Source organism: Mustelus asterias, chromosome 14 (assembly GCF_964213995.1).
Source record: "Mustelus asterias chromosome 14, sMusAst1.hap1.1, whole genome shotgun sequence".
Classification (NCBI taxonomy): Eukaryota; Metazoa; Chordata; class Chondrichthyes; order Carcharhiniformes; family Triakidae; genus Mustelus; species Mustelus asterias.
Window position 1 is genome coordinate 43,722,930 of NC_135814.1, and position 26,850 is coordinate 43,749,779.

At 38.4% G+C, this 26,850-nt stretch overlaps 1 protein-coding gene across 3 annotated transcripts in view; it reads right to left on the reverse strand.

Moving 5' to 3' along the window:
• The window catches only part of psmd14 (proteasome 26S subunit, non-ATPase 14), a 101,562-nt gene that overhangs the window by 3,486 nt on the left and 71,226 nt on the right, over positions 1–26,850 (reverse strand). For all 3 annotated transcript variants that reach the window (XM_078228278.1, XM_078228276.1, XM_078228279.1), the window contains 4 exons: positions 19,288–19,395; positions 14,807–14,881; positions 7,361–7,486; positions 7,132–7,194 (listed from right to left, as the gene is read on the reverse strand). In XM_078228278.1, coding sequence (XP_078084404.1) covers positions 7,132–7,194; positions 7,361–7,486; positions 14,807–14,881; positions 19,288–19,395 — 372 coding nt within the window. The remainder of the gene's footprint in view (positions 1–7,131; positions 7,195–7,360; positions 7,487–14,806; positions 14,882–19,287; positions 19,396–26,850) is intronic.

Consider the following 26,850-nt stretch of genomic DNA (forward strand, 5'->3'; position numbering starts at 1 on the left):
TGGACCTACCTCGCATTAAGTTGATCTTTCTCTACACCCTAGCTATGACTGTAACATTACATTCTGCACTCTCTCATTTCCTTCTCTATGAACGGTATGCTTTGTCCGTATAGCGTGCAAGAAACAATACTTTTCACTGTATACTAATACATGTGACAATCAATCAAATCAAATCCAATTCCTTTTCACCACTTGATTGTCTGTGATGCACTCCTGTTACTGTGAACAATCCCTTATCATTCATCTCCATCCATCTGGATTCTGTTTTAGCTCTGTTAGCTATATCCTTTCTCGCCACTGTCATTATGTTATTTCTGATTAACACAACTATCCCATCATCCTTTCTTTCTTTTATTCTATTTCTAAACATATTATAGCCTGCAATATATAAATGCCAAACCATTACTGTCTGCAGCCATGTTTCGGATTACATATATTTCTTCATATCTATTCGCTATAATTTCGCTGTTATGTTGGTGATGGTCTCCACACTGCTGTACAGGAAATTTAATATACTCTTATGCTTCACCACTCCTGCTCTAATTTATCAGTTAGAGCTTCCTACAAACTCTTCTACTCCTCAAATATTTGTTATTTTTAACATCTTTTGTACTCTGACCATTGCCAGCTTTCTTATATATTTAGATTACATCCAATTCTTTCAGTCCTCCTTGGATACGTTGGTGTCAGAATGCATGAAAGTAATATAAAATGAATAACTTTGAACCTGTTAATCCAATGTCAATTGTAGGCTAAGTTTTAGACTCCATCAGTGAGCATTTAGAGATCTTGGGATAATTAAAAATAGAGAACACGATTCTTCTATTCGGCAAGCCGTGTTTAGAAAATTTAGTAATTTGTTTTGAAAAAATAAATGATTGTACAGATAAAAGCAGGGGTTTGGAAAACAGGAGTTTTGTACGACATTTAAGGAGGTCGAAAAAAACCCAACATCATCCAGGACAAAATCCCACCCACCAATTTAAACATTCATTCCCTTCACCACTGGGCGCACAGAGATAGCAGTGTGTATCATACACAAGATGCACTGCAGCAACTCACTAAGCCTCCTTCAACAGCACCTTACAACCTGCTACCACCTATAAGATGCACGGGAACACCACCTGTAAGTTCCTCTCCAAGTCATAGACCACCCTGACATACAACCATATTGTCACTCCTTCAATGTTGTTGGATTTGGAGCTTCCTTCCTAACAGCTCTGTGGGTGTACCTACACTCCTGATGTGGAGATGCTGGCGTTGGACTGGGGTAAACACAGTAAGAGTTTTAACCTGGTGTTGTTAAAACTCTTACTGGGTGTACCTACAGCACATGGGCTACAACGGTTCAAGGCGGCAATTCGCTGCGGTACAACGGTATCTGGCTTAGCAAGGGTTAATGTAGGACTGGGAAAAAGTACCACCCACAGTGTGATATAAAGTGAAAAATGAACTGAGAATAGAGTCAGAAGAAAGCCTGGAATTCGCTCATATATTGAGGGTATAGGCCAAGCTATGCGCATTATCAATAAATACTTAATGTTGCACCATGAAAGACTCAAAACCTCTTTGTGAGACTGACTGAACTAAACATACAACACAGTGACAGCTAATGCAAAAACCCAGAAACTCAAGAGAAGCTGCAGCAGAAGTTCAAAATCTGGAAAATTAAAGGAGCCACATTCTGACCTGACTGAAAGCACCTGAAGTGAAGACATAGAGGTAGATCACCTGAAAGAAGCTCCATTGCAGGATTGGAAGCAGAAAGGCAAAAGAAAATGAACTCCACTCTGCAGCTGAGGAATCCACAAGATCTTGCGGATGTCCATTGTGAATGCCCAGAGTCAAAGACCCGAGCAGGAGTGAGCAAATAAAATTCAGTTCGAAGCCAGGACTGGTTTAAAAAACTTCAGTGCTGTAAAAAACAGTCAGTATCTGCAAGCACAGCGGCCAGTCTGGGTTCAAAATTAGCGGCATATAAATGTCGGCCAAGCTTGTTGCAAGAAGAAAAAGAAACAAAATTGGAAGGTTCGCCAAAGCCAGGAATCCACTGTACGCACCTGAAAATCCTCCAATATCACAGGGAAGGCCAAGAATAGTTGATTAAGTAAATCACTGCATGAAACTAAAGACAAAGAGTTCACCATTGCGATGTGAGCCCACCAAAATGCGACATGTAGGGGAAGACTCTTTGAAAAAACAGTTACTGTAGCGCTATCTATAAAACTTGCACAGCATTTAAAGGTGCACTCACCCAAATTTAAAGATTGCCATGGACAACAAATCAACATTACCAGACTAAATTTGGACTGATCAAAGGACGAAACCAGATGCAAAACTGGGCATCTTGGAGAAGAAAGAAATTAAGATACTGGAGTACATTAGGTCTAAGTAGGAAATCAGAAGTCCAAACTGATACATTTTTATATTTGGTGAATTTGAGAATAAAGTAATCCTAATGTAATGCACTGATGAGTCCTCAACCAGCTCTGATAAAATATTAAAAGACTTTGGCAAATATTTTAATCTTCAAGTTATGGAGCATGTAGAGCTTAAAAAGACAGAAAACCCCCAGTAAAGCTACAAAAGGGAAACAGACAATACCCAAGCAAATCACATGATTGCAGCAGGCAGGCAGTGAACCAGCCTAAGTCTTAAAATAAACTTTGTTGAAAATGCCAACACATTACCTGAACTGTATGAAGTGGTGGCAGTGCTGTGCCATCCGACAACAATGGAAAGTCATACAGCATTCCAAGGTGAGAATGGATAATGAAACCACTAGTAGTATGGGAACAGATCTGAAACAACTTCACCCAAAACAGACTTGGCTAACAGTGCAACCGAAATGAAGAACAAGAACAAAGCTCTGCTTCAGCTGGAGAAATAATAGACAGAAATAAGATCAGACAATGTTTGTATCAAAGCTGAAGTGGAAGACTTGAAACAAGATTCAAATGGAGTATGTACCACGAAGATGCATGATAAACAGAAGTCTTCAATGAGCCAAAGATTTGAACAAACATTTCTGAGGTGTCACAAAGATACAAGGAGGCTTAGAAAGAAACAAAGGTTGAATAGTGAAGTGGAATTTCTGATGCATCAGAACAGTTGCTTGAACAAAGAATTAACAACCAAAGTTGATTAAATTCTTCAACTTTGATCCATTCCAAATAACATGAAAGATGAGGTGCGCAATTTGGAAGAGCAAATCCAGACTCTGAAAGCAAAAAAGGAAAATTCTCTGATGATACTATGCATTTAAGAAATGTATTTTAGTTATGTTTCTGTGCTCAATGGGTCTACTAGTCTCTTCCATTTTATCAGAGCTGTTTTGTCTGGATCCAACAGCACTGTATTATTAGTGCAACAGCATAATTGATCTCAATTGATGCATGCTTGTTTTAATCTGAGCTAATGCAGAGTTCTGTTATTTGTTTTCTCGGATGTTTCAGACTGTGGCTTGATTAGATTGATTGACTGGTAAAGTCTTTTGACTGGGTACAACTAGGCTTTCACAGGGAACTCAAGGCAGTCTGCTTTTGGAATCTTTAGAGAGGTTGCTTTCTCTGTATCTCTTACCCTCTCAGAGGTCTGAAAACTGGAATCTGCGAGAAAATAAATCTCTTTCTTTTTGATTCTACTGTTTGGAAATTGCTGCATGAGAATTAGAAGACAAATATCAGTCTGGATAATTCTCCAGAGGTGTTGAAAGGCCAGAAGTCTAGTAACTATGTCAGCATCTTTGGTTTTTGTGCTAGCTGGTTCTAAAGGAGAGATTCATGTTTGTGGGAGATACTGCAAATTGGAACAATAGAAATACTAGCTGTTAAGAATTATATTTTGTCAGGTTTAAGCATTTTAATTGGTAAGAGTTATACCAAATCATTTTGTTATATTTTAACTGTGTTCTTAAATAAAGTTTGTTTTGACAAAAGCTTCCTAGTGGGTCACTTGAATCATAGCTGGCATGAAACACCTTATGCTTACCCTAATGCCAAAATCAAACGTAAAAGTGAAGGTCTAGGCTAACTTCATAAAATACCTTGGAGTTTCTGATGTGTTCCTTAACAAATTCTAAGAAACAGATTAAGGATCTAATGAATGAATTGAAAGAGTCTAAAGAGTAGTCAGTGACCAAGGGAAAAAGTTTCCAAAAGGAACTTACTGCCCAGGTGAAGTTGCTATGCTTGTATAAACGTTCCACAGATAAGTCTGAAACACAGACAACCAAACTCATCAGGGAAGTTGCTGAGCTGAGTGAAAAGATTCATAAGCTTGAAAATGATTTTGGAAATGAGTGAACGTATATTTGGATGAAATTCTGAAATAAGCAGAAAGGAAGATTCCATTCTTCAGTAAAATAACAGCAGGCCCCACGGAAAAATAAAAATAATTTTCACATCAGAACGGTGGGTTGTACATTCTCTCTGGAAAGAATGGGACAAGCAAGTAGTCTCTGTGCAGAGCAGATGGGGAATTGACAAAGAGAAGTTCAACTCCAAGGAGCGAAAACAAATGCATCAAAAGACAACCCGGTGCCAGAAACACAGGTTACAATGCAAACTCCAAATCATCAAAGGTCACTGAAATCAACAGAACCTATTAGTCCTCCAAATGTCACCAGAATGAAATCTGGAAGAATTGTCAAGCCTCCATACCATCTGAATGTACAAATGTCCGAGACCTGCAGAGGGTGGGGAGAAGGGGTAGCACGAGTGTAATGTAAATACATTGGGTAAAGACTAGAGGGAAGTGCAATATGAACGTTTTTGGCATAGCAATGGTTAATGTGGGACTGGGAAACATTACTGCCCACAGTATGATATAAGGAGACATATATATAGTTATCAATAAACCCTTAATGTTTAACCATACAAGACCCAGAATCTCTTCATGAGACCTACTGAACATACAGCACTCACCATCATCTTCTGAAGGGCAATTAGGGATGGCTAAGAAAATGCTGACTTTGTCACGAAAGCATAAAAGAAACACCACAGAACCATAGAATTCCTACAGTGCAGAATAAGGCCATTCGGTCCATCAAGTCTGCACCTACTCATCGAAAGAGCAGAAGCAGTTTAATGCAAAGAAGCATCAGGTAACACATTTGGGGCGGAGCTGGGAGTGGCATTAAAACAAAGAACCAGGGCCCACATAAAAATGGAAAGATACTGAAGGATGTGACGACATAATTCATTGAAAGTGCAAGAATTGAAAGAAGAGCCAAAGGGAAAAAAATGCTAGTAATATTTTAGGTTTCATAAACAGTGATACAGAGTAGAAAAGCAAAGTCATTATCAGCAATTTGTACAAAGCAATGACTAGACTGCAAGTTGGAGTACCACATGCAGGTTCTGGTGCCCAATCACAGAAAGGGCACCAGAACCACTGACAGTACATAGGAGTGTAGACTCATCATGGTGAGAGCTGTTTCTGTAGCCAATGATTCCTGGAACAGGTTGCTAGTCTGTCGCCAGAACCCATAGCCTGAGGCACACGCATGTAGGGACAATATAGGGTCACCAATCCACCGAACCTGCACTTCTTTGGACTGAGGGGGGAACTGGAGCACCAGGAGGAAACCCACACAGACATGGGGAGAATGTGCAAACCCCAGTCAGACCCCAGGCTAGAATTGAACCTGGGTCCCTGGTGCTGTGAGGCAGCAGTGCTAACCATTGCACCACCATGCCACCCAGATGAAATTAGCACAACTTTATTTTTAAAATATGAATAGTGTTAATGGGGTGAACAAATACATTTTTTTAATACTTTTCCAATTCAATCAAATCAAGTCCAATTCAGAGTCTCAACAAGTTAAGACATTTCCGATCCAAGCTGACAAGACAGGGTATGCAACCCTTTACCCTGTCTTGGGTCTGATCTACATGAGCCAAGCTGATTGGAGTAGGCGGAGGTTTCCTCCTCCAAGGCTTGATCTCATTTGCATCTTAGCCAAAAGGCCAAGATGCCGCTTTTAAAAATTGCTTCATATGAAAATGAAGCTTAAATGCAACCCAATGACCTCAACCAAGTGCAGCATCCGCATAATTACAGTTGATCTTAGCCAAAAGGCCGAGAATACTATTTCCATTGATAAGCAAGTGAGTGATGCTGGTGTTACAGATCACTCATGGAGTTTTCATTACTGTGGCAACATACATTTTTACATGCATGTTTTAATATGGAGCTTTGGACAGCAATGGTAGAGGCTCCCTCAATCACATGGCTGACCAGGAATCTCTCCCACTAGTGTGTTGGAAGGATTTGCAGCTTGATAATCAACCATTTAGATGTGTTATGAACACATGAATAAGTGATTCAGGAATCATAGAATCCCTACAGTGCAGGAGACCATTCGGCCCATTGAGTCTCTGACAGAGCATCCTAGCCACGTCCTATCCCTGTAAACCCACATACTTACCTCACTAATTCCCCGAGCCTATCCAACTTGGGAAACTAAGGGGTAATTTAACATGGTCAACCAACCTAACCTACACATCTTTGGACTGTGGGAGGAAACCACACAGACGTGGGGAGAACATGCAAACTCCACACAGTCACCTAAGGCTGGAATGGAACACGTGTCCCTGGCGTTGAGGCAGCAGTGTTAACCAACGTGCTGAGAGATAGTCAATTCAAGAGCATGATGATAGATGTTAGGAGAACTTTTATTATGTAGACATTTGTTGGAGCATGTAATGCTTTATTTACAGGGAGTGGTTGAGACAAAGACCTCTATGTCTATCGAGGGAAAAAACCAAATGAACATTGGAAGAAGAGCTATTACGGAGAGTGCAGGGCAATTTTGTTTGCTTTTGCAAACATTTGCCACAGATTTGTTGGGTTCAATGCCCTCCCTCCTTGCTGAAAACATCTATGATTCCCCATAGGGTATTGGAGCAGTTGGCTTCAATTATGGACTAAATTCAAGGCAAATTACCAAAATCATACTCACAATCCAATTTTAGTTGTGAGCAACACCAAAACACATATGTATGACAATTTATATTCTTATTCTAATTAATTTAGGATTGTACATAAACCCAAGTCATCCTGGTCATCAATTCATCTATGATTAAATTGAAAAGCATGCTCCAGGTTATTCAGGCATTCCACACTTACTTGTTTCCCAACATTTTTAATTGCTAGTTGTTCTGGAGTCATTTTATCTTCCTCTTCTACAGCCTGGAAGGTAAATAAATATTAAAGTGTATAAAGTTCATAATTTCTTTAAAAGTTTTGCAGCGGTAATTCAGGTTTAGAAAATAGGAGGGATAAAACAATTTTTGGCACGCAAAAATGTTACCATTGCAGAGCAGTTACAGTTTTCTGCCATTATTTATTTTTTTACCTTGTTGTAGTTCTTGGCCAATTCCAGCATTTCTTTGACAACAGTTTCATTAAGTTTACAATGCTCACTGTAGTCCTGAAGTGTCAGACCCTCCATCCAACTTTTCTTATGCAAGTTCAACAACATCTGCAGTGGAGAATAGAATCCAAGATAAACGTCCACTTATTTAACAGGAGGATTTCAGCATCACTTAAAATCTTAAAAATTAAACATTTTAAAATCTAGCATACAAAGTGACAATTAAAATTCTAACCCGTGGCAGGCTGGTACAATGTCATCAGATGATGGTACTCTAACACATCACAATGCCCACAACCTGTATCCTAAGGGGCACAGCTATCGCAGCGATTAATGTCGGGGTTGTACATCTGCCACTTAGCGAGTGTTAAGATTTGATTTATTGCCACATGTATTATATACAGTGAAAAGTATTGTTTCTTGCGCACTATACTGACAAAGTACATCATACACAGAGAAGGAAAGGACAAAAAGTGCAGAATGTAGTGTTACAGTCATAGCTAGGGTGTAGAGAAAAATCAACTTAATGCGAGGTAGGTCCATTCAAACGTCTGATGGCAGCAGGGAAGAAGCTGTTCTTGAGTCGGTTAGTACATGTCCTCAAGCTTTTGTATCTTTTTCCCGATGGAAGAGAGAATGTCCAGGGTGCATGGGGTCCTTGATTATGCTGGCTGCTTTTCCAAGGTAGCGTGAAGTGGAGACACTGTCAATGGATGGGAGGCTGGTTTGAGTGATGGACTGGGCTTCATTCATGACCCTTTGTAGTTTGTGTCTTGGACAGAACAGGAGCTATATCAAGCTGTGATACAACCAGAAATAATGCTTTCTACGGTGCATCTGTAAAAGCTGGAGAGAGTCGTAGCTGACATGCCAAACTTCCTTAGTCTTCTGAGAAAGTAGAGGCGTTGGTGGGCTTTCTTAACTATAGCATCGGCATGGAGGGACCGGTTGTTGGTGATCTGGACAGCTAAAAACCTGAAGCACTCGACCATTTTTACTTTGGCCCCATTGATGTAGACAGGGACATGTCATCCACTACGCTTCCTGAAGTCCATGACAATCTTCTCCATTTTGTTGACGCTGAGGGAGAAATTATTGTCGTCACACCAGTTCACCAGGTTCTCCATCTCTTTCCTGCACTCTGTCTCGGCATTGTTTGAGATCTGACCCACTACGGTGGTGTCATCAGCAAATGTGAACCTCGAGTTGGAGGGTAATTTGGCCACACAGCTATAGGTGTATAATGAGTATACTAAGGGGCTGAGGACATAGCTTTGTAGGACACTGGTGTTGAGGATGATCATGAAGGTGGTGTTGTTGCCTATCCTTACTGATTGCGGTCTGTAGGTTAGGAAGTTCAGGATCCAGTCACAGGGGGAGGAGCAGAGTCCCAGGCCACAGAAGTTTGGAGATGAGTTTCGTTGGAGTAATGGTGTTGAAGGCTGAGCTGTAGTCAATAAATAGGAGTCTAACATAGGTGTCTTTGTTATCTAGGTGTTCCAGGGTTGAGTGTGGAGCCAGGGAGATGGTGTCTGATGTAGACCTGTTGCGGCGATAGTCAATCCAAGCAAATTGATGGTACTCATAAGTTAAATTGCTATTAAATCAATTAAAATGATACTTCCGAAATGCAACCTGCTTTAATTTAGGTCTGCTGTTCCTTATCCATAACTTCAATCTGCCCATGGAAGGGCCTTAGCAAGGCACTCATAAATTCCCTAGATTCAACCACATTTCTGCTCCAATGGCATAAGTGCAATAATAACTCTATCTTACAGGATACCTTTCAGATGATAATATTTATTAATCTTCTCTTTTCATTATCAGTTTAGAAAGCATTTTGCTGAAAAAAAGATGCTTGCATCAGGACAGATGCAAGAATACCAAATTTCAAACGGATCAAAAAATTATACTGCATGTGCAAAGGATGAAGATTGGTTGACAAATTAATTCTGGTTCGGTGAGGAGTTGCCATCGGGAATTCACCAGGGTTCTATTGTCCCCATTCTTTTGTTTAATTTAAGAAAAGCACAATGCCTGAACATGTTCTTTTTGTCTGCAAAGGAAAGGTCCATGCTTATGAATATATGCGGCCTCTAGCAAATCTAACTGAGCCATGTTGCAAAGCCTATTGATAATCTTAAGTTTGTCGTTAGTATAATTCTCAGTGCACTTGGGAATGTTCAGCAAGTGCTGTCCAATCGTGGAATTACATCTAACATTAAACATTGTGTTCTGAGATCTATAAGCACGTGTTGGTCGAGTACAGCCGATATGCAGCTTATTGCGAACTGCTGAAGAGATACGCTGTTTCATACAGTCTGCCAGTCATTGGGACTTAATGGCATTGCGCAGGCAATTAAAAACACATACCTCATTATTCATTTATGTGGTAGTTAGAATGCCTTTCTGGCTTGACAGAAATACCCTATTAGTAGAAAATACCACTTGTGCTGCTATTACACAGTAGCAGTGTCAAACAGCGAGCTTCACCTATTGCTCAAACTGTTGAGATACCTCACCATTCCAGGGTAATTTGAATGGACTGGCCACTTTTCAGGTATGAAAGTAGTGACTTTTGAGGAATGCACAATATACAGCAATCAATGATTTGATCGGATTAGCCACAATATAACATTGGATAACATTGATATGCCCTAGCATCAAGCTTGCACAGTGAGCAACTAGCTTGAGCCTTATTTATGAGATTGCCAATGGGACCAATCATATAGCACTTGGAGCTGTAAAAATCCCATCATGTGTACTGACCAGTGAAGCTTGGCTTGTGATAGACAGTTGAGAACTCAAGGGGATTTAGAACCATAGAAAGAACCATAGAAAATTACAGCTCAGAAACAGGCCTTTTGGCCCTTCTTGTCTGTGCCGAACCATTTTATGCCTAGTCCCACTGACCTGCACTTGGACCATATCCCTCCACACCCCTCTCATCCATGAACCCGTCCAAGTTTTTCTTAAATGTTATCCGGCAGCTCATTCCACACTCCCACCACTCTCTGCGTGAAGAAGCCCCCCCTAATATTCCCTTTAAACTTTTCTCCTTTCACCCTTATAGTTTTTTGAAAAAATTTTCTCTCACCCGCTCCTCAAGGTGCTGACTGCCTGTCCCGGTGTCCCTCTCACACTCTCCTCAAGGAGAGCTAACATCTCAAGGAAAAGGCACTCATGAGACTGCACCATTTCAAAGGTAAATTTGAGCATGGGATAGAGCACATTAAAAGATATATAAGGAAATTCCTGTATGTGGTTGCTGATAGCAAACGTATCATCTGCATATCAGAAATAAGCAAGCGGTAGGTTAGGAGTCACCCCGTCAAAAATACATTTCTTGGGAAAATTTACAAAAATGGTAGTGAGAGCTGTATAAGTGTAATTCTAGTATTATAATGTATCATTCTGGTATTGCTACAAAATACAAGTGCGATCTGAATTTTCATAATGCCATTTCTATATGTGATGGGTAAAATTAAGACAATTGGAAAGGAAGGGAAGGAAGATAGAAAGAATTGCATTTATATAGGGCTTTTCAGAACCACTGGACATTTTAAAGCACTTTGCTGCTAACTAAGTGCTTTTTATGCAGGAAATAGAGCAGCTAATTTTCATTCATTATGGACAGCAGTGTGATAATCATGTTTATTTGTTTTTATGATTTGACTCGAGGGATAAACATTGGCAACAATACCAGGGATAATTCCCTCACTCTTCCGTGAAATGGTTCTAGGGAATTTTTTATATTCACCCACCCAGGAAGGTGGGATCTCTGTTAAAAGTCTCATTCAAAAAACTGTATCTCCAACTGTAAAAGGTGCATTGGCCATGCTAAATTCTCCCTCGGTGTACCCAGGCTCTGGAGTGTGGCGACTAGGGGATTTTCACAGTAACTTCACTGCAGTGTTAATCTAAACCTACTTGTGACACTAATAAATAAAGAAAACCCTTAATATTGCAGTGGGTTAGATTTCTACATCCTTGAGAATAAATATTTGATAGATCGAGGAATAGAGGGCTATGACGAAATGGCAGAGAAAAGGAGTTGAGACCAGCATTGATCAGCCATGATTGCATTGAATGTCTTTTATACTTGGCTGTTACCAACATGCAAACGTGAACCTAGCTTAAAGGGATAGGTTGAATTACTTGGTCGGAGAAAGTACACTCCATAGCAGACAAATCCATTTATGAATTTTTTTACATTTGATAATTGCAAGAAACCAAGGTGACATTTCAAGCTCTGTGATGCAGACTCAATAGAGATGATGTAGTAAATAAAGAATTGATGATTATGCTATTTCCGTTGTGGTCAGGTTGAATCAATCCTTTCACACTTGCTCCATGAGATGACATGGAGATCGTGGTTTTTGATCTGGCTCTTTTCAATTCTGTGCATCAATAGCTCACATAAGGCCTCGACCTATAATGCTTGCATATTTGTCAGAAAGGCAAGATAGCTATGCCCTTAAGTTATTGTGGGATTTAATCAGTATAATCACGGTGATCTCGGTTGAAAAACCTCCTCTCAAAAAAAACATTTTTTAAGTTTTCAAACTCCAAAATAAAAACTAGAACAATTGCAGGTCTTAATACCAAACATTGTGGAGAGTTACTGTAATCAACCGGAATAACTGGAAACAGATTTGAAAAGTATACAACTCAATCACACAACAAAAATAAATTAAACGCCCAAACAATTAAAGGAAACAATTACGAGAAAAGAATGAAAATCAAAATATGAGTGAGGAAAAAAAACATTTTCCATGTATTTGTTTGACAATATAGAATTTGGGTATTGCTGAAAAAAGACACATTGCTGTGCACTCATAAGAACAATTCGCAAGAACACCAAATATAAAGGGAATAACCATGTATACTTCATGAGAAGTGAGTTCTGATTGATAAGTGGTCTCTGATTGATAGAGGCATTGTCAGCAAGCAGTAATCTGATCAGGGTGGCTATCATCTCTCAGGGTGGCTTTAATGCGCCCCATTTCAGCATCAAGCTTGCCTGGTGAGCAAATGACTTAGGCCCTATTTACAAAGTGCTGATGAGGCCAATTCTATATCACGTGGAGCTGTAGAAATTCCAAAGTGCATACTGACCAGTGAACTTAGGTCGATGGCAAAAGAGAATCCCCTTTATATTTGGTATCCATGCCAATTGTCCTCATGAGTGCAAAATGCAAAGCTTGAACAATATGTGTCCTTTTTCAGCAATACGCAAGTTCTCACTTCCAAATGACTATTTATATGGAAAACATTTTTGTTATTCATTTGTATTTTGATTTCATTCTTTTCTCAGTAGTTGTTTATCATTTTTTGGGATTTAATTTATTTCTGTTGTTCAAAAGAACTGCATACTTTGAAATCTGTTTCTGGTTATGCCCAACGATTTTTGTCCCACAAGTTTTGGTGTAGCTAGCACATTAAGGAAAGGGAGCTCATTTGACTGCTCCATTTCAAAAGTGAATTTGAGAGTAAGATAGAGCCTAATAGGGTGTACAAGGAAATTCTTACATACAGCTTCAGATTCAAATATAGCAAGCGTATCATCTACATACTGGGAGCATATGAGGTGTTGAGTGTCATTCCAAAACACATTTCTCGTGGAACCCAACATAGAAGCTGGGCTTACAGCCTGCCTTCACTGATCAATATACGCATTGGGGTTCCTACAGTTCCATATGCTATAAGATTGGTCTTATTGGCAGTGAGGCAGGCTCTAAGCCCAGCTCTTTCAAACATTTTTTTTTTGGGTTCCACAAGAAACACATCTTCGATGGAATGATACCTAACCTCCTACTCTTTGCATTTTTCCAATATGTGGACGATATGTAGATAATCAGGTCATTGCTGACTGTATACCATGCAAAACTCATGATTGAGCCTAAGGCTGCCACTTTCGGTCCTGAAGCGGCCAGTCTATCTCTGATTATCCTGGAAGAGCATCTCAAACTTTGAGCAACAGGTGAAGCTTGCCGTTTCACACTACTATTACTACAGCATCAACACAAGTAGTGTTTGCCACTAACAAGACGGTGCCATCAAGCCAAAAAGACGTCCTGTCCATCACACAAATGTGAACGTGGTATATGAATCTCAGTGCTGCTGTGATGTTTGGTATGCAGGCCATACATCCTAAAGACTAGCAGATCGTATCAAACAGTATGTCCCTTTATCTGTCCGCAACAGGCAAGGCACTGACTGTACCCAAACAGTTCCTGTTTGCAAAACTCAAAACACTGTCCAATATTAGATGTAATTCTGCAGTTGCACAATATTTGCTCAATAATTCCATGTGCCAAGAATTACACTGACAATCAATTTAATATCAGTCGGCTTCGGAGTGCGGCGTACTTTCATGTGCTAGAAGTTATCCATATTAATACACAGGGGCCTGTTCTTCACAGACAGAAAGAACATACACACGTTGTGCCTATTTCAACTAAGCAAAATAGGTGACAGCCATTCCCTGGTTAAGTCTCTGCGTAATATCTGACCAATCAACTCATAGAACATAACAGCGCAGGACAGGCCCTTCGGCCCTCGATGTTGCGCCGACCTGTGAAACCAATCTAAAGCCCATCTAACCTACACTATTCCAAACTGCCTGGTTTGAATTTAAACAAAGCAATTAACTGTCAGGTATCAGTTAATTGGTGCATTCTCCATGGCAACACCTCTACCAATCAGAGTCCACTTGCCAACCAATCAGCATTCTCTTCTCATGAAGTATAAATTGTTAGTCCCTTTATATTTGGTATTTTGCGAATTGTCCTTATGAGTCCAAAACGAAAAACTTCAACAACATGTCTTTTTTCCAGATACTTGTGAAATTATAGTCTTGAACAGCAGCAGCCAACAAAAGTAAACAATTGTTCCTTGTATCCCTCTGATGGATTCAAAACTCAAGTGGATAAATATCTGAAAGGAAAGTTTATCGGGCTACAGGGAAAAAAAGCAGGGAGTGGGGTTAATTTGATAGCATTACTACCTGGCACAGGCAAGGTGGCCTAAACAGCCCTTTTCTGTTTTTTTATCATTAAATTGTTTTCACGTACAGCATTATAGCTGTCCTTTTGCCTAAAGGTTTCATTCATTGCACTGCTTCACTGATGCTAATCAAGTCAGAGCTGGTCAGGACTATGGCAACGTGTTAAGTCTGCACACCTTCTTATAAAAACTATTACAGTTGTGTTGTATTATGTCGCAACCACTACATAATGGCAAACTTTGTTTCGGAAAATGTGAAGTGTTATTAAGGATGATCCACGGTTAACTTTTTGACAATCTAAGATGTGACATCTTAAATGGAGCACAGCATACAAATTGTAAATCAAACAATCAACAAACCATTGTAAATCAAAAATAATATTTTAAAGGTATAAAGCGAAGGTAAAAAACAAATCTTGCCTTTTGTTCAAGTTCATTCTTCCGGTAATTGATGGTGATAGAATAGTAATGTCTGTTCAACCCATGAATCAAGGCCTAAAAAATGAACAAAAGTTATTACTGAACAATAGAATGCGCACATCAACATCACTGAACTAGCCAGCACAATTTAGTTGATTCAACTCAGTCGCTGAAAATAAGATTGACAGAAGGTGCAATTGACAATAATTTTTAAAAAGTATAAACAACGTGCTTCTCACATCAAATTTACAGCATTCAATTACGAACAGATCTGAAAATAATCCTCAAAGTGGAATTCATTCATAAACACATTTTGAAGAAAAGTTCAATCATTAATGTCCGTAATGAAATATTTAAGAAGAATCTTTACTGCAAAGGTTTACCTGAAAAATACATCACTACATTCATTTTATTTTAGGATAAAATCACCTAGCCACATTCCATCTTCATTAGTCTTCTGAATCAATGTTAGGTATTGATTTGAGTGATTCTGGAAACTTTGCTAATCTTCCTTTGTAACACAAAACATCCAATTTAATAACAACAAGGTCAAAGGGAGGAGCTCAGCGAAAAGGGGGAAATAAGTCCACTTTTCCACAATAAACTCCATTAAAAGGTGAAAAATAACCCATCTTCTCAGCAGCTAGTCTCAGAAACACTGAGAAAATCGTTCAGTCACCTTATATTCAATATTTTAAAATGCTTTGACAGCACAGTGTGTTCCTAGGTGTAAAATGTGTACAGCTTACAAAAATCTAATGAGGAAGAAAACTACTGAGAAGGTGTTGAGGAAAAGAGGAGCAATATTCTCAACATTTTTAGTGGAATGAAATTAAGTTAAGAATCTAAAATAATGTGTTTTTTGTGACAGGAATCCATAACTGACATGTGGCCCTTAATTTACAAACAAAATAGTACAGCTGTCTACATCTATCTTCTGACCTAAATTGATACAATCGCAGAACCAGGTCAAAATGTTGACACTGACAACACTAGCAAGCCATCTGTAAATAAAAATGTGTATTTTTAAAAGTTAATTAAAGTATATACACCACATGTTACAAGTAAATTTGCTAATCTACCAAAAAATCATTTTTAAATTAAACATGGCTGTTCCTCCTTTAAGGAATGCCATTTCAACTCAAATGTTGCACTAAAAAACAATTCAGTTCATTACAGAATTAAGAAATTATAGCCCCAAGGTATAAAGATTCATACACTTCAATTTCATCAATGATCCATGTTATACATAGAAAAATTTACGTTTTTTTTTAGAGAGATTGATGTGTAATTTTTGGGAGAACTAATTTGTTTTTATGTATTCAATGCTGAAGATAAATGGAGAAGACCGAGGTAGAAATTTTAATTTTTCTTAATAGTGATAGGGGATTCTATAGTTAGGGGGCCAGACTCTCATTGTTGTGGCCACAGACATGAATCCAGGATGACCTGTTGCCTCTGTGGTATCAGGGTAAAGGATGTTACTGAGCTACAAAGGACTGAAGGGAGGATGAGTAGCCAGACATAATGGTCTGTATCGTTATCACGGACATTGCTAGAAAAAAGAATGAGATTCTGCAGGCAGAATTTTGGGAGCTAGGAAAGAAACTAGCAAGCAGAACCTGAGGTAGAAAATCTCTGGATTACTAATGGAACCACGCACAATTGAGAAGAGCAACAGGAGAATAGGGCAGATAAATGCTGGAGGGATGGTGCAGAAGAAATGGCTTTAGGACTGCAGAGACATTTGAGACAGGATTAAGGAGAGATCAAGCCTTTACAAGCCAGATAAGTTGCACCTGAACAAAGCTAGGAGCAATTCTTGTACTGTTAGAATGTTTAAACTAACCTGGCAGGGGAATGGTAATCAGGTAACATAAGAGAGGAAAAACCAAGGTGCAAAGAATTAGGACAGATAGCACTAAAATTCAAAACAGTAAGGTATTAGGTGGGGGGTCATAGGCTAAGAGGGAATGTAATAATTCAAAAGTATTACATTGGATTACAGCATAGAAAAACGCCACTTGGCACCGCCAGTCCAAGCCTGCATCCTATCTTTCCCTCATTTACATCCATCATAGGAACATAGGAATTAAGAGCAGAAGTAGGCAAATTCAGCCCTTCAAGCCCGCTCCGCCATTAATTAGATCACGGCTGATCCCTCCCTGGTCTCAAATCCACCTCCTCACCTGTTTAAACAAGGAATTCCAGAGCGTGAAAGAGAGATGGCTGAAGCCATGCGACTAATGTTGGAGTATTTTTTTTTTAAATTGCAGAAAACCCAGAAGGTTGTAGAGCTGCAGGAGGTTACAATGATAGAGCAGGGAGAGGCCATGGAAGGATTTGAAGGCAAGCATGAGATCCTTTCTCAATTCAAAGCATTGTCAGACCAAGAAGCAATATTAAATCAGTGAGTATGGAGGTGGTGGATGAATAGGTCTTGGTGAAAGTTAGGGTATGTACAGCAGAACTTTGGATGAGCTCAAGTTTACAGAGGGTGCAAGGTGGGAGGCTGGCCAGGGTAACACCAGAACAGTTGAGCCTGGAGGTACCAAAGGCATGGATGAGCATTCCAACAGCAAACAAGCTGTGGCAGAGACAGAGGCAAGCGATTTTAATGGCGGGTTAAAGTAGTCAGTATTGGTTACTGAAGGGTTTGGAAACTAAACTCAGTTCAGAGACAAACTGGTTGCTCACAGTCTCATTCAGCCTCAGACAAGGGCCAGGCAGAAGAATGGAGTTGGTGAACAAGGAGCAGAGTTTGAAGTGGGGAAAAGACAATGGCTTTGATTTTCTCTCTTCGTGGTAGATGGAGAAAATTTCTACTCATCCGATACTGGATGTCAGCCAAGCAGCGTGACAAATCAGAGGCAGTGGTGGGGTCAGAAGGGGTGATGGCAAGATAGAACTGGGTGCTTTGAATCTGACATGTTTTTGGATGAGCCAAGGGACAGCATACTGATGAGAAATCCATTGCAGGTGATTCTTCGGTTGCGATGTGATAGATAGATATGCAACAAGGTGAGGGCAATTCCTGACAGCTGGACAACTGAGGAGTATTGGAGGAGAGTGTGGTCAACTATGTCCAAAAGGAGCAAATAAGTCAAGAAAGTCAGTCAAAAAGATGTTATTTATGATTTTGATAAAAGTTGTGTCAGTGCTGTGGTAGCCAGTGTAAACATTTTAAAATCAGAAGCAAAAAATAATGAATCATAATTTTTTGTATTTGATTAAGAGGATTAAGATTACATCTAACAATAGCACCGTTCCCCTGCACTATTAGAGAGGGAGAGTGATGTAGCTTAATTAGTTCATATGTCCATGAACCAACACCAACATTTGTAATGTTCTTCTATACAAATGTTGATTAGAATTTTTCATTTTATTTTCCCACCTAGTTGCTGCTGAGTTTTACGACACATCAACAAACAGGCCTGGACTTAACAAAACTACAACTTTCAGTTTGAATAAACAATTGTTCCACAAAATCTAATCATGATTGTACTTCCTGCATTACCAAAACAAGTCCATATCAAATCCTTTTTCCTAAAATGTCTCCTGGACTTATTGAAGAAATCTTTGAACTGTGAATACTCTTGAAACACTTTTTCTTAAAATTATTTTTCTTGAAACATAAAGGGGCATGCAGTTGTCCTTAGATACATATTCCTTCTTAGGGAGCAGGTGCAATTAAATGTGTTTCAAAGGGCATAAAAATACTCTACTTGTATATTGATTTAGCTGTGCATCTACAGAATACCATTCCTGTTGTAATGATTTGAACAATGTCATGAAATTAACAAGAGAGGTCATTACAGCAGTCATAAAAGGGTCAGGGAACTATTCTCCTGAAACTTGCATGTATGGACTTGTCTATGCCCAGTGAAAACCCCTGGCACATTTTCTGCTCATTATCTTTGATAGTTGTATAGACTTCAATAAAAGTACAACTTAAAACAATAAGCCAAGACCCTCTATCGATCTTCTTGCTTGATGGTATAATAGCATCAATAGGCTTTTCTCACTGCAGTACTTAATTAGGGTTTGCAAATCAAAAAGTCAGATAAAAAGTGTTACAGGAATTTTTCATCTGAAATGGCCAAGCCAGGTGTTATTAGTGCAATATATACAAGACTAAAGTGTAATGTTCTCTGTAAGCTGTGTGCACATATAGCAACCCGGAAGGTACTGTACAGGCCTTTCACCAGCTATCCCCTTCAGGATAATGCACATGGTGTGGCCACACAAAAAAAGTTAAGGGTACTGTGCATCCAGAAAGATAGGCTGCGCATGACAACATTTAGAAGGGACATTGTTAAAGATTTTGGTTGATATGATATAAATAAGATCTTTTAAAATATAAAAGGCCCACTTTCCACTTCAGTAAATAACTTAGAATAAAATTTAAAACTTGCATTCTCAATAGCTGCTTGTTTTAACTATATAAACAGAAATGTTAATTTACGGATGGAAACATTTACCTGGATAGATGGTTTGTTGAGATGACCGAGATTTGAAGTTGTTTGCCTCGGCTCATGTCCTAACACCATCATATTAGCATTGATCAGTCTAAAGGCATCGATAACAACCTATTAGAAAAAAAGGCAAGAATAGTCATTTCATTTGAGCTTAAGAAAATGGTAAAACCTTGGTGTCACATCTGGCTTTGGCTTCCATCCAGACAAAGACTTAATGAAAAACCAAACAGAAGGAATTTCCTGCTGATTGTGCCATCGGCACACCACTTTATAACTTGTAATGCAAGGTGACATCAATTAAACACATTAATTTGTATGGAGCATCAGTGGGGGAATATAAATATATAGTTATGAAAATGTGTTTGCTCACCTTGCAGCCTAGTTAGTTTAATAATTATTCATAACCCACATGTTTTGGGAAGAATAGAATATTATTCATTCATCTCATCTTGATACATTAACTATAAAGTCTGTTGTTCTTACATATATTTGCCAGCCAGATTTCATCTAATCAATATGAATGACAGGGAGTGAATAAGACTGAAAGTGAGCACAGGCTAAGGGATTATATGTAAAGCCCAGCACTGTCACATCAATGAAATGATCACAATACTCGAAATGACAACAAAATTATAGCCAGCAAGCAACTCCCTCTTGTATTCTACTCTAGTCATATGCCTTTGCTTACCCTGCCCAAGTAAAGAGTCTGTTCCTTGTCTGATAGATTAAGACGTCCTTCATCAGTGTCACAATCAGGACAAAACAAAGCATGATAAACTGAAGGCAAGGTCATCTGTGATTCACATCAGGTTACTTTGTAGCTAGCTAGCTTTACAGATCAATAAAATATTAATATGGATATATTTAGAGTATTAGACAGTAATAATCTACCCAATGCTACCCATACATAATAAGGTTATTCTAAACATTTATTCTAAATAATCTATTTGAGCGATAATAGTTGAAATCTGAAACAGAAATTAATTTGAAAAAATTTCCTTACTTATGAACCATAAAAAATTATGGGTTTCTATCCTGTCTCCATCTAAACACCCTAATCCACAACAAGGCTTCTCTCCAGTGACACTGGAAGCAATGTTTTTCCAGCTCAAGACTTCCAATGTCGGAGCAAATCAGCTTCTGCTATGGGAGAGGGAACACTACTTATCCACAGAGAAATACATGGACAATCACTGTGGTCATTAAGCCTTTATTAGCTCATTTTACCTGAGATATGTTTATTCATCATCCCAGGTGAATTCTGTTTACCCTTCTGCAGTATTAGCTGTTTTAAACCACATTTTCACAATCTCCATTTTTAGAGTAAAGATAAACATGTGAAATATTTAGTTCAAATACAGTTTATAAACCCTGTAAACATAATCACTGTTTATCAGAAACAAAAGGCATCTGAATACAGTAATGTATTAGAGAAGCAATATCTAGAAGCAAAATTAGTTCACTGGATTACAATAAAGAATACAGTGAAATTCTAGTTAATGAACTATTAATGTTCCAGTACTTTAGATATTAAACAATATTCTCACTTTTAATAAAAATCTGAATACTTAGGACTATGACAGTAATAAAACCAAACACATATTAACTGTAATCAGATACTGCATTCATGTGAAGTGGGCCACTTACAAATTGTTGAAGCAGTTCAAAATTATCTCCATGTTTCAGAGTTCAAAAAATATCCAATAATTCAAACCTAATTCGTGCTTTAGTTCTAGAACCTGCCTGGCCATCAAATGAGTTGGGGCCAGGGAAGCAATGCTTCCACTGTATTGAATGTTATGGGTAGAGCGTTTCATGTCCCACCCCCGGACATTCTCTCTTCCGCCTTCATCCGTTGGAAAAAAGATACAAAAGTCTGAAGTCACATACCAACTGACTCAAGAACAGCTTCTTCCCGGCTGCTGTCAGACTTTTGAATGGACCTGCCTTACATTAAGTTGATCTTTTTCTACATCTTAGCTATGACTGTAACACTACATTCTCTGCACTCTCCTTTCCTTCTTTATGCACAGTACGCTTTGTCTGTATAGCGCGCAAGAAACAATACTTTTCACTGTACATTAATACGTGACAATAATAAATCAAAATCAAATCAAAAATTGGGGTAAATGTCCCTTATGCAAGATGCTGTGAATAATAAGTGTTGTTCAAAAAATGACTGATATTATTCATAGTTTGAAAATTAAATATTAAATCAGATGAATGGGACACTTATAAATACAGTAAGAACTGATTATGAGCAAATTTATTTGTATTTCACCAGTTGTAATTTAACACTCCCTCCATGTAGCCAAGTTTATTTTTTTTAGACAAGGTCAATTTACTCTTGGGCCCAAGAATGTTCTACTTTTCATCCAACTTCTATTACCTGATCATATCGACCCCAGTTGCCTTCAGGACCTAACGTTTTACTGGCTGGCAAACAACCTTTGAATTTAGCTTTTGGTAAATTATTCTTTTTAGAAAGTTTCTTCCAACTAAAAAAAATTACCAATGCAACCAGGGAGGCAGATGAAAAGTAATAAAAAATTTTGACTGTTAAAAAAGTAAAAATGAGTACTAAGTCAAGTTTAGAAAGAACAGAGACAATAAAGGAAGAAAGAGAGATGATGGCAAAGATAATGAAGTTCTAAAACACACTCCAAAGATGTGCAGGTTAGGTTGATTGGCCATGCTAAATTGTTCCTCCATGTCAAGGTAAATACATGGGGTTACGGTGATGGGGCCTGGGTGGTATTGTTGTCGATGCAGGCTCGATGGGCCGGGTGGCCTCCTTCTGCACTATAGGCATTCTATGATTCTATGTTCTAGGTATGAAATGATTACACTAAGAAATATATTCCTGATGTTTAAATAACTTTTGTCAATCATATTTATTTCAGCATCAGGAAGTGAGAACCAAAAAAGTGCCTTCCTAAATCTCCTAACTGTCCACTGACATTAATATTCTCCATCAAAACTAGTTTTTGCCACCAATATTCACCCCCACCCACTTCAAGCATTTACTGATTTAGCTGTGACTGCAAGACCATCTTCCTTAATCTCAGCTCATATCAGAGAATACATACATCTGTAAAACTGCTGCCAAATGGGAAATAATGCCACATACAGACCAACAAACCAAACTTAGGACAAAAAATCATTTGAATATTGCAGAAATGTTCAATATCTAAAGATTAAGCTCCTCTTTCAACTCATCACTTTTATAAAACTAGCTATCATAGGAAGATTTTAAAATTAGTATCCTGCAACCAAATGCCAAGAATTTTTAATGATTATTTAGCAAATGTCACCATCTTTACAATTGAAAACGACTCCCAGAATATAATTTAAATAGTGAGGAGAATTCTGCTATTTTATCACTGAAATATTATCTTACAGCCTCCAGGTGCAGAATAATTAACCCTTTAATCTTGGAGGAGGTGGGAAATGAATGAAATTTGAACTACCATCTTTATACACTTGCCAAATGTAAGAAAGAATTCTGAGGATAGAAAACTCTTAAGAGTATGAAGTTACTCTTTACAAAAGGGCCAAGAAACCTATCTGGGAACTTTTGACTTGTCAACTTAGAAGTTACAGTTAAAACAAGTTGAAATGATTTTTATAAAAGCAAAATACTGTGGATGCTGGAAATCTGAAAAAAGAGAAACAAAGTTAATGTTTCAATTCTGTATGACTCGAAATAAAGAGTACAGACTCGAAATGTTAACTGCTCCTCTCTCCACAGATGCTGCCAGAACTGTTGAGTTTTTGCAGCATTTGCTGTTTTTGTTTGAAATTATTCTTCATGGAATTGAGTGAGAACCACTTAAAATAGGAACCTTATTAAAAGGACAGTGAGCACTGATTCAAGGATATTCAGATATAACAAAGGTATATAATATGAACACTTGAGATGTAGTTGATACATATTTAAATTTTCAGTGAACTCTTGGGAAGTTTCCATGACAATGTTTTATATGGAGTTGGGATCAGGTATCATAGCAAAACAATAACTTTTCTTTGCCTTTCTAATACCGATTGATTTCCTGTGAATTTCCTGTCTTGTGCTACTTCTACAACATCAAAATAAGTTCCTCTGATGTTTCAGCAAGCTTATTCAGAAACTAGGACAAACAGATCAGGATGCTTCCGAGGTTGTATCTCTAATATTTGCCAATATTTGCCAAACTGTCTTTCTCCTGAGACGGTAACACCAGCAAATTAGGAGGAGGAAGGCTCACTTCTGATCACTATGAATTTTACGACAACAGATGTGATACTTCCCAAGGTCAAATAATGTGCCAATCACTTACATAGAATGCATACTTTTGTTTCAAAATAAAAGTGGTTGAGGTATCAGTAGAAAACTGACAAAGACAGCGGAGTCCATCAGTGAAAAGCCTGAATTGTCATGTTACGAAAATACTGAGGATTAATGACTAACAAAGGATTTGGTCAGGTCCATCATAACCATCAGCTTCAGGAAATCTCACTCAGCTCTACGCAATTCTGTCACATATATGCACCTCCATATAAAAATCTATTTTACTTGGGACATGAAAAAGGACAGAATAGGATACTTCATAAATGGTGAAAAGCTAGAAACAATGAGGTTTATATACTCGGATCATTAAGATATCAACAACAGGTACAAACTCCAGTCAAAAGACTAATAGAATCTTGGCCTTTGTATCTACAGGACTAAGCTTCAAGAAGATACTCATGATTTAGTTATACAAAGCCACAGTTAAACCACATGGTTACATCTGGAGAACTGTGAACAGTTCTGGACAACACACCGTGGAAATGATATATTGACCTGAGAGGGAGTGCAACATAAGCTTCCCAGAATTGTACCTGCACCCCAAGTATTAAAGCACGTTGACAGATTAAACAAACTACGGTTGTATTCCCTGAAATTTAAAAGGTTAAGGGGTGATTTGATTAAAGTTTTCAGGACATTAAGGGGAAAAGATAAGGTAGACAGGGAGCAATTTCCTACATAATATGCCATTTGCGATGTCGGTAAGACCTGTTTTGGTACTGTGGCAGGAGTGGAAATTTGATAAGCAGAATTCAAGCATGGAGTTTGAGAAAGGCACATATGGATTTTGGAGACTACAGCAAGTTCAAGGACTTATGGAGAGAAAATGGGTGTTGAAGATGTGGTGGTTTGCAAGGATGACAGAGGCAAGTATTTTTTTCAGGAGAGAGATAATGATGGTCGATTTGAAGGACAGAGGGACTGTACCTGAAGGGAGAGAAGCGGTAACAATATTAGCTTATACGCGAGTCAGGAAGGGAAGTTGGATGGTCAGTGGTTTAGTGGAAACAGAGTTAAGCAAGTAGGAGGGAGTTTCATGGGCAGATAAGCTCAGAGAGGGCATGAGAGGAGTTGAGAGAGAAACTCAGATGTGAGATTAGGGCTAAGATAGGGGAAACCTTGGAGATTATAGTGAAAAGATTTGTCATGGACTCCAAAGTAAACATTCTCCTCCATCTTTCTGCAGTTGACAAATATTTGACATCCTTGTCCGCAACATCTCTCCATCAAAATCTTGCTGGATAAAACCGCACTCATCTGATTCCATTCTTATCTAGCCAATCATAGGCAGAGAATTGCATGCAATTGCTTCTCTTCCTCGTTCCCACCCTGCCCCTCACTAAAGATCTATTCTTGGCTTCCTACAAGCTCATCCACAGCTTCTCATCCACAAGCTGCCCCTCGGCGAAACCATAGCATCAGGTTCCACGTGTAACCTGACAGCACCCAGCTCTTCATCACCACCAACTTTCGCTCAATGCCTCTAAATGATCAGATTGTTTGTTCGACATCCAGTACTGGAGGAGTTGAAATTTCTTCCAACTAAATTATTCAAAGACCAAAGTCAGTGGGGGGAGGAATCTTAGCAGAATTTGTCAAAATGTAATTTCTGGCAAGAAAACTAGCACCCTTTGTCTTCTCCAGATCTACAACCCTCCAAAATATCAGCCATGTTCCAAATTTAATCATTGCACCTTTGGCAGACCTCCCTTCAGCAGGCTTTGAAGGTTTGGGATTTCCCCCCCTTAACCATCCTACTTTACAACCTCTCTTTTTTCCTTTAAAATACTCCATACTACCCGACGCTTTGACCACGTTTTTGACTACCTGCCCCCATATCTCCTTACGCAACTTGGTATCAAGTTTTCTTTTTTAGCACACCTATAAAGCATCTTAGGATGTTTACTAAATTAAAGACAATTAAAGGCACTTTAAAAAAGCACTGTAAAATTATGTAAATTTAAGAGATAGGAAAAAATTGTATTAATTGTAATTTTAAAAATACTACAAATGGTCGTGAATGTAGACCAGTCCATCATGCAAACCAGCCTTCCATCCATTGACTCTGTCTACACTTCCTGCTGCCTTGCCAGAGCAGGAATTAAGAACCGCATGCAACCCGGACATTCTCTCTTCCACCTTCTTCATCAGGAAAAAGATACAAAAGTCTGAGGTCCCTGAGAGGGAGTGCAACATAAGCTTCCCAGAATTATACCTGCACCCCAAGTATTAAAGCACGTTGACAGATTAAACAAACTACGGTTGTATTCCCTGAAATTTAAAAGGTTAAGGGGTGATTTGATTAAAGTTTTCAGGACATTAAGGGGAAAAGATAAGGTAGACAGGGAGCAATTTCCTACATAATATGCCATTTGCGATGTCGGTAAGACCTGTTTTGGTACTGTGGTAGGAGTGGAAATTTGATAAGCAGAATTCAAGCATGGAGTTTGAGGAAGGCACATATGGATTTTGGAGACTACAGCAAGTTCAAGGTCTTATGGAGAGAAAATGGGTGTTGAAGAATAGTTTCTTCCCTGCTGCCATCAGACTTTTGAATGGACCTACTTTGCATTAACTTCATCTTTCTCTACACTCTAGCTATGACTGTAACACTACATTCTGCACTCTCGTGTTTCTTTCTCTATGAATGATATGCTTTGCATAGTGCGCAAGAAACAATACTTTTTACTGTATACTAATACATGTGACAATAATAAATTAAATCAAATCAAAATTGTCAAAGTTTTTGATGATATTTCAGTATTTTTTTAAAATCAAAGCCATTAATGTTAAAGATCCCCACAAAAGTATTTTTGACACTGGATAAAATCAGAGTTATAATACAATTAAAAACTTTTTACATTTTGTAACCAACTACAATGACTGTTCAAAGTGGGCAGTCATTATGTTAAAAATGCACACTATCTTGAAAAAAATAATCAGGCCTACTAATGAGGTTCAGTTGTTAAGTTAATTGTATGTACATCAGCAGCACAAATCTACTCTGCATTAAAATATCTGAAATTTGAAACAAATCTTTAAAACTGGTCACAAATGCAAATATCATCTCACAGTACAATATCATTCAGTACTATTGTTAAACAGTGAATTAAAATTGTTTCTCAATAACAACTCTTAAATCTTATAAATTCAAACAGATTATTTCACTTGAAACATATTCAGTGATTGAAGTATTTAGTACAAATTGACCCAATCGCAATAGTAATTCCTTTGAG